Source organism: Rattus rattus, chromosome 5 (genome assembly GCF_011064425.1).
Source record: "Rattus rattus isolate New Zealand chromosome 5, Rrattus_CSIRO_v1, whole genome shotgun sequence".
NCBI lineage: Eukaryota > Metazoa > Chordata > Mammalia > Rodentia > Muridae > Rattus > Rattus rattus.
Window position 1 is genome coordinate 11,724,308 of NC_046158.1, and position 8,801 is coordinate 11,733,108.

General features: G+C 52.0%; 1 protein-coding gene across 1 annotated transcript; it reads right to left on the reverse strand.

Moving 5' to 3' along the window:
* Positions 1-139: 139 nt before the first annotated feature.
* Clic3 (chloride intracellular channel 3) lies at positions 140-2,015 on the reverse strand. The gene is made up of 6 exons (XM_032903097.1): positions 1,962-2,015; positions 1,137-1,246; positions 933-1,058; positions 690-796; positions 433-608; positions 140-351 (listed from the first exon to the last, which is right to left on the reverse strand). The coding sequence occupies exons 1-6, from the start codon at positions 1,995-1,997 to the stop codon at positions 193-195; spliced, it is 714 nt and encodes a 237-aa protein (XP_032758988.1). The 5' UTR covers positions 1,998-2,015; the 3' UTR covers positions 140-192.
* Between the last annotated feature and the right edge of the window lie 6,786 nt (positions 2,016-8,801).

Sequence of the window (8,801 nt, forward strand, 5' to 3'; positions counted from 1 at the left end):
GAGGAGGATGCACTGTGCTCTGCCCAGTGGATTCTCTTGCCTTCATCTCTCTGGGCAACCACCTTTAACTATGTTTCTCACTATAGGTGAGGTGGCATCATGGTGGGTCTCTGGCCATGGATGTTCAGGACACGGTTACTTGTGGCAGAGATGCTTTATGGGAATGCAGATGAGTGTATGGAGGTAGGGGTGCTAGCGGGGGTGCACAGCAGGCTGGTAGGCTGCCAGGATCTCTGCGCTGTGCGGACACGTGTACTTGAACTCTTTCTCCTGCAACGCACTGTCCAAGTAGCGGCGAACGCAGGACAGTTCCGCAGGGATGGGCCTCTGGCGGAAGTGCGCACACACGGTCTGTGGGTGCAGCAGAGCGTGATGAGGGGCTCACTCAATGCCCCCAACCCACCCACACCTACCCGCTGCTCCCTCACTCACATCCACAATGTGCAGCTTGGGTAGCAGGCTGCAGTCAGCCAACGTGAGCTGGTCGCCATCGAGAAAGCGGCGGCGGGATTCAGAAAGGTGTGGCTCCTGTGCCAGTTCATGGTCCAGTGGTGTACGCAGGTACCTGTCCAGCCTGGTCAGGGCCCGGAGCAGCTGCTGATACAGGGCTTAGGGGCAACGGTGACAGTGAGGACCAGCCTTGGCCTGGCGTTAGCCCTCCTGCCTGTACCTGCTGGCTTGTGTCTCACCATCGTCCTGTGTAGGCACTGGGTTCTTGATGAAGGCAGAGAACTTGTGGAAGATGTCGTTGCCTGCTGTGTTGGACTCCCTGTACCTAGGTGCCAGGCCAGGAAAGCTGTAGGCGTGAGTGGTTTGAGAACTCCAATCAGACCCTGAAGTACACTGTGCCCCAAAGCACCCTACCTAGGCACTCTCCCAGGTGTCCCCCGAGGAGGTCCCATCTTTGCCCTCCTGCCCCATCAGGTGCTCACTCAGGTGGCCCCAGTGTCTCTTCCAGAAACTCCTCAATCTGCAGTGTGTCCGTCTTGACGTCCCCATCATAGAGTAGGATGGGCAATTGTGATCCCGGTGCGAAGTCCTTCAGCACATCCAATGCCCTGTGGACACCAGGCAGAGGGGAGGTGGCTGGCCCAAGGTGGGCAGAGGCCAGGGGAGGGTCCAGGGTGGTGTCTCACCTTCGTGTGTCCACTGTGGTGAGTGTGAAGGGCACGCCCTTGAGGAGCAGGACCATGAAGAGCCGCTGACAGGAAGGGCAGTGTCCTACGCTCTCGCCATCCTCACTGGCCTGGGTGGGTGGAAGAGAGGTGTCCCGCTCTGAGCAGACCCAGGACTCCTGCCACCTGGCTGGGTGGGACTCTGCCTCCCACTGCCATTGGCTCTGGAGGCAGGCTAGGGCTCTGGCTTGGCTGGGCATGGCGTCTACAAGTGTCTAGTGAGGGCCCTTGAACTGATCCCTGGAATGGGGAGCACAAAAGTTTTTCTTCCAGAGCCAAAGGGTTCTAGTCACAGAGACTGGCTGCAGGGTGGGGCAGGCCAGAGAATCATCTTCCAGTGATTAACCCACACAACCGGGCATTGAGGTTAACAGCTCAGGGACAGAAAGGGAAGGGACCGAGGAGGAGGTCAGGTCCTGCTCCCACTCAGATCTGAACACAGGCCTGATAGCTAATAAGGCTATCTCTGGCAAGTGCCCAGTCTGATCCTGAATCTCTAGCTAAATGGCTGGTGCCAGCTACCGATTGACACCTCCTCACTAAGGAGCTTTCTCCCAGAGCTGAGCCAGGTCCATGAGCCAAGGTGAAGGAAGAGCAGGACCTAGGCTATCTGATCCTCCTTATGGTAGCTCCTCCCCCAGGATGCCTGGCTCTACTCAGCCCTGTGTGGGGCAGCTCAAACCCACCACAGGGATAAGACGTAGACACCATTAGGAAGACCCACCCCTCCACCTGAACAACAACAAAAACCAACCCAGCACCCCTCTAACCCAGCATGCCCAGAACCTTCACAAAGAGCTGGAGCTTGGTGGTTTCAGCCATGGTGGGAGCTGAGGCATCTGGCGGCAGCGCAGGGCACAGGGTGTGCCTTGGGAGCTCTTTAAGTCTCTCAGGATGCTCCACCCTCCCCAGTCAGTGGGCCCGCCCCATGGAGCCACCTAGGCAACAGATAGGTTGCCAGAGCAGAGCCAGCCGTCAGTGCAAGACCAGGGTGTCCATGGTTAGCAGTGGCCAAAGGGGGCCTGAGTCTGGGGCCAGCTGTGAGGATGGAAGGCTGGCTCAGAGCAAAAGACTGAAGCCTCCGTGTGATTGTGAGGGGAGTTACTGTGTGAATGTAGACAGGGTTGATCTCAGCCCAGGCAGGCGCTGTCTCACAGCCCTCTGCGGCTCATTCTCCATTGTCAAGTCCTTACCCCAGATAGCCAGGGAGTGGGAATGAGTGGGAAATGCCTCAGTTTGCCCGTCTGTGGGAGAAATCCTCCCGGAAGAGATGCCCCCTCCCAGTCCAGGTAGGGCCCTCTGCCCTCAGGGCGGGCCCACATTCCAGACGTGTTCATGGCCCGCAGGCTGATAAGCCTGGTTTTGCTGTTTAACCCAGCAGAGCAGTGGATTCCATGACCCCATCCTGTCCACACAGGCACGCAGGCTCAGAGCAGGTTCCTTCCTTCCTTCCTTCCTTCCTTTCTTTCTTTCTTTCTTTCTTTCTTTCTTTCTTTCTTTTTTTTTTAAAAAAAGATTAATTTATTTGAAGACAGCATCAAATTGCATTACAGATGGTTGTGAGCCACCATGTGGTTGCTGGGACTTGAACTCAGGACCTCTGGATGAGCAGTCAGTGCTCTTAACCACTGAGCCGTCTCTCCAGCCCAATAGAGCAGGTTTCTTACTCTTTTTTTTTTTTTTCTTTTCTTTTTTTCGGAGCTGGGGACCGAACCCAGGGCCTTGTGCTTGCTAGGCAAGTGCTTACCACTGAGCTAAATAACCCCCCCCCTTTTTTTTTTTTTAATATTTATTTATTATGTACACATCATACAGCTTTCTGCCTGCACATATGCCTGCAGGCCAGAAGAGGGCATCGGATCTCAATACGGGTGGTTGTGAGCCACCATGTGGTTGCTGGGACTTGAACTCAGGACCTCTGGAAGAGCAGACAGTGCTCTTAACCACTGAGCCATCTCTCCAGCCCCGGTTTCTTTCTCCTAACCTTGACCTTCAGATGCCACCAGGAAGGGTTAGAAGCTACTACCTACTGGCTGAAATGGGGATGCGGTCCCCAGTAGGAAGGAAAAGACCACAATAGTCTTCCAGGCACGCATCTGCCATTCAGTCTTCCCAAGCCCATTGGGCTCCACAGTGGAGTTCCTTTGGCATTACTTCTGTGTCTGCCTGCGTTTCATAGCAGCGGCCATCCAGGAGAGCTGTCCTTTACTTGTGCTCACAGAGGACCAGCACTGCCCACTGGCTAAGACAGGACCTGGGATTGCTCTCCTGTCTCTGGTAAGCTGGTGCCATCCAGGCTACATAGTGCAGCCAAGGTGGCTCCCTACCTGCCCACTGCCTGCTTACATACTCGACCCCTGGTCAGTGCCTAGCTGTGCCAGGCTTCCCTCCGCCTTAGCCCGGCCTGCTCGTTTCCCTGCCTCAGCCGGAGCTGAAGTGGAGCACAGCTCTGACATCCTCGGAGCTTGAATTCGTGCCAGAGGCTCTCCCTCCTCTATCCTAGAGCCAGCTTTTCTGTCCTTTGCAGACAAATCACCACTGTGGGGCAGCCCCCGAAGCCTTTGCCAACTGCCAGTGGGCTTCGGACACGCCACGGTTATATATTTTTGTAAAGCTGCCCTTACAGATCCACAAGAAAGGGGTGAAGTGGACAGACAACATGAGCAGTGGCCTGGAGGGAAAGAAAACACATCTCAAGAAACAAGGCAGAATGTCCCTGGCTGGCTGGCACTGCTTCAGGGGGAGCCGTGGACACATCATGTGTCAGTCTGTGAGTAGGAGGAGCTATCAGTGATCTGCTCCCATGCTTGGAGCATGGAGGCAGCTACAGTTTGCCTCCCAAAACCCAGGTTCACCACCGCACCACTGAACTGTCCCCCAGGGTACCAGCAGAGAGAAAGGGACAAGAGGTGGACCCCCGTGTGCATGCCAACAGAGTTTGGCATTATAGGTTTGTTGTGTTAGAAGACAGTGTCCTGAAAGAGGCAATCAAATTAAAAATGTGACCATCCAATATGCTCTAATTGAATATGACTCTGTCCTTTCAAAAGGGGAGTTCTGTGGGTGGGAATTTCTTAGTGGTAGAGAGCTTACCCAGTGTGCCCTGTGTTTGATCCTCAGCACCATAAAGGGGGTAGAGGAGACTTGAACCTGAGTCTTGTGCACAGAACACCCTGTGAACATGATGGAGGAGCAGGCAGGATGACACACCTATGCCCCACAGATTGTCAGAGTGTACAGCAAAGTCTATGACTAGGGGAAGGGCCTGGAACACACTTTTCCTCAGGCTTTCAGGGGAGCCAGCCTGCCCTACCCCAACCTCTCTTCTCTTTGTATGGGGACCACAGCAAACCAGGACCAACTGGAAGACAGAGAACCAAAAGAAAAAGCATCGTTATCAGCTTTGGCGATCACGAGCTCCCACTGGTTCATTGTGAGCGAGAGGCCGCAGCAGGCAATGCTGACAGGAGGAACAGACACCAGCTTTTGTTCTGTCCACCATGAGCGTTTTCCAGCCTGTGAATTCTCCTGTTTTCTTTTTGAGACAGGATTTCTCTGTGTAGCCCTGGCTGTCCTGAAACTCGCTCTATAGACCAAGCTGCCCTTGAACTCACAGAGATAGTGCTGGGACCAAAGATGTGTCCACCACTTCCAGTGGTGGTAAATATTCTAAAAGAATAAAGAGAGAGCCAGGCCTGGTGATGCTCAGGAGGCTGAGGCAGGAGGATCACAACTTCAAGGCCTGCCTGGGGACTCAGTGAGGCTCTGTTTCTAAGTAAGTGGGTTGGATAGAGCGAGCTCAGAGGTCAAACAATTCCCTCACTTCAACCCCAACTCTGCCAGTACCCCACCCTCCAGAGAACTTCATGCCACCCACTTTGGCTGAACCCATGACTTACTGGGCCATAGGACCTCACCCTGAAATCTCTAATACATACAGAACATCCTCTGGGAGCTGACAGACCCAAGACTGGCTCATGTCTCCCTCCTTGTACATTTTACTTCTGACACAAACAAGAGGGCCTCTTATAGAAATCCCATTCCTGTACAAAGTTGCAACATTTTTTTTCAAGATATAGTCTCATGTAGCCCAGGCTGGCCTTGAACTCCTGATCCTTCTATCTCTCCTTCTCAAGTGCTGCAGTTACAGGTGCATGCCATTGCCTCTCCTCTAACAGCTCTTATGAAGAGAGACACAAACTGTGAGGGAATAGGGTGCGGGGGACTGGGGTACACTGGAGTATTGGTAAGGACTTGCTCAGGTATTTCTGAGCTCTGCCAGTAGAAAGTCCCTAGGTGCGGTGACATTCCCATAGCAGATCCTTAGTCCCCGCAAAGGGATCTACCGTGGACTGTCACGTCTCCCTGATTCATGGGTTGAAATCCTCATCATGATGGTAAAGGAGTAGGAGGTGGGGCTTATCAGAGCTGAGCCGAGACTATGGATGGGGACTTCATAAGTAGAATCTGTAGTCTTACAAAGGAGACCCACCAGGATTCCACAAAGAGAGCACTGGTCTTAGACACCTAGCCTCCACAGCTATGAAGAATCAACTTACTGCTAGTTCATGGGTCTCCAGACCTCTGAGTTATTAGAGAAGCCCCAGAGGGAAGGGAGGAAGGTTTGGTTTGTATGGTGGCCAGAAAGCAGGGGCAGCTCAGAAACTGTCAAGACAGGGCAAAAGAACACAGGCCAAGTCAAGCCAGGAATGGGGATCTATGCCTATAATCCCAGCATTTAGGAAACAGGCAGCCTGGGCAGAACACAACGATCCCGTCTCAAAAACAAACAACAACAACAACAAAACCAACGGCCAGCAAGAGGTGGCTTAGTGGTCAAAAGCACTAGCTGTTCAGATACAAGCCTAAAACCTGCCTCTGATCCCTGGAGCTGGTGGCTGAAGTACAAACAGCTCTAAAATGATGGAATGTGCTGGCCTAAGCACACACATTCTCATGCCCACACACACCCACGCACACAAAGAATAAGGAAGAAACTTAAGTGCACAGGTCCACAACGACATTACTTTTTTAAGTGGAGAATTCTGTGAGAATGCCAACTGACATGTGCGGAAAATGAAGTAATCACCACTCCTGGGCCATGTTCTGCTGCCTCATTGTCCAGGTCCTAAAAGAAAGGTCCTCCCAAACTCCAGGACCCAGCAACCCTCACCAGGACTCCTGGCATCGGCATGTCATAGCCCATGGTATTCTTCCCAAAAGATGTCCAACTGTATCTGACTCAGGAAAGAATCAGACCCACTCAAATCTCTGTACTTGTCAAACCTGTCCTGGTTGAGGGGCAGGAAAAAACTCTGCCAGACTCACGGGTGCATAAGAGGGGCAGCTACTCTAACTGGCCCTAGAGGGAGAGCTTTCTTTCTTTTTTTTTTCTTGCCTTTCTGTTTTTGGACAGGGTCTTGTGTAGCCCATGTTGGCCTTTGACTCCTGATCTTCCTTCTGTTGGTCCCGAGTCCTAGAGTATTCCCATCAAACCTAGTGTGCTGGTTAGTGCTTTGTTACCTTGACAAAAGCTAGAGTCATCTGGGTAGAGGGACCGTCATTCAGAAATATCTGCATTAGATTGGCCTGTAGGCAAGTTTGTGGGACATTTTCTTCACTAATGATTGATAGAGGAGAGCCTGCCCAGCCCGCTGTGGTGGTGGTGCCCCTGGGCAAGTGCTCCTAAGATTGTATAAACAGGCTGAGAGGAGGCCCGGAAGCAGTGCTTCTCCATGGCCTCTGCTTCAGTTCCTGCCTTGAGTTCCCTCAGTGATGAACCGTAAGACGAAATACACCTTTTCCTCCCTGAGCAATTGGCTGTGGTGTTTATCCCAGCAATAGAAAGCGAACCAGGACTCCTAGCTTTTCTTCCCCCTTTAACACTGCATGGTATGAACCTTGTTTAGTCACAATAGTTCTTCACCATCGCCAGATTGAAAACTTCAGAAAGTGAGCCCTTCTTGGTCCCAGAGGCACACCAGGCCATCTCCAATGACCACGGACTTGATGAGCAGTGGGTACTGCTTAGCTGCTTTGCTGATGGGTATCTTGTGACAAAGTAAAGGGAGGGGCAGTAGTGCGGGCTCTGGAGCCCTCGGGCTGCACACATGATTACCTTAACTGGCCTCCAGCCTGTAGCCCATGGCTGCCCTTATAGAAGCTTCTGGTCAACAGCCACCCGGATGTCTCTGTTCCTTCTAGCCCTGCTCAGCTCCTCAGCCTACTCAGCTTTAGCTGGGGATGGCAATGCTCTCACAGCTCCTATGCCCTACAGCACTACGGAGGAAATGCCTCAGGGTCTGGGGTGACAGCATGGTGTCTGTGTTGTTTCCAGAGGTCCTTGCATGTAGTGGTGGGGAACTGTGAGGGCAGAGCAGAGCGGAAGCAGCTTGGGGGTGGCGAGGCTGCTAGTTCTGAGCCGCTGCTTACTTATGATGGGTTAGCAATGAGAAGGGTTCTGCCAACAGCCATAGGACCACGCACCTTCACTAGCACTGGGGAGGCAGAGGCAGGGAGAGCGCTATGGTCAAGGCCAGCCTGAGCTACAGATCAATTTCCAGGACAGCCAGGGCTACACAGAGAAACCTGTTTTGAAAAAACAAAAACAGAGTGTTCCAAACCATGAGGTTGTGCGGAGGGAGTGGGGTGCACACTCTTCCTGCAAGTGTTCTGGAAGTTTCAAAATTAAGATGGTGGGGTTACACTGTAGGATTGTCACAAATTCAGAAATCCATGTCCTGTGCAGGAATTAAGTGCACTTCACTGGGTCTCAGGGATCCAGGCTCAGAAGTCTCTTCTGGGATTCGGGATCCTGTTGTATGTGTGGAGGCGAGAGACCAATTCCAGGAGCCATTCGTCTGGTTTCCAACACACTTCTTGTTTTTATGATTATTCTAGCCTGAACCTAGAACCTCAAACATGCTAGCAAGTGTCCCACCACTGAGCTGTACTTCCAAGCCCCTTTCTACTTTTGTTTGCTATTTTTTGCAATAGGGTCTCATTATGTAGCCCTGGCTGGCCTAAACTTGTTATGTAGACCAGGCTGGCCTTGAACTCAGAGACCAACCTGCCTCTGCCACACCTCCGGAGTGCTTGGATTAAGGGTGTGCCACCGTGTAAGTTTACTTTTAGAGGTAGGATATTTATTGAGTGGTCCAGGACAGCATTGACTCATTTTGTAAACCTGGTGTGCTTGAACTCACAATTCTGCCTCAGCACCCCAATAGCTGGGATTTCAGGCCTGCGCCTCGAGCCCAGTATCTTAGGTTTGCTTCTTAAGATTTTTTTTATTTTAGCTATGATTTATTTTTACTTTGTGAGGAGGCCAGGAGAGGACATAGGATCCTTCAGAACTGGAGTTACAGGTGGTTGTGTAACGTGAGAGCTAAAATTCAGGTCTTCTGGAAGACCAGGAAGTGCCAACCGCTGAGTCATCTCTCCAAACTCCTAAATTAATTTTTATTTATGCGTATGTCCAAATATCTGTGAATATATACCACATATATATGTGTAGGAGTGGATATCTGTGGAAGCCAGAAGGTGTCAGATCCCCGGGAGCTGTAATTACAGGCAGTTATGAACTACCCAACACGGGTACTGGAAACTGAATTCTGATCCTCTGCA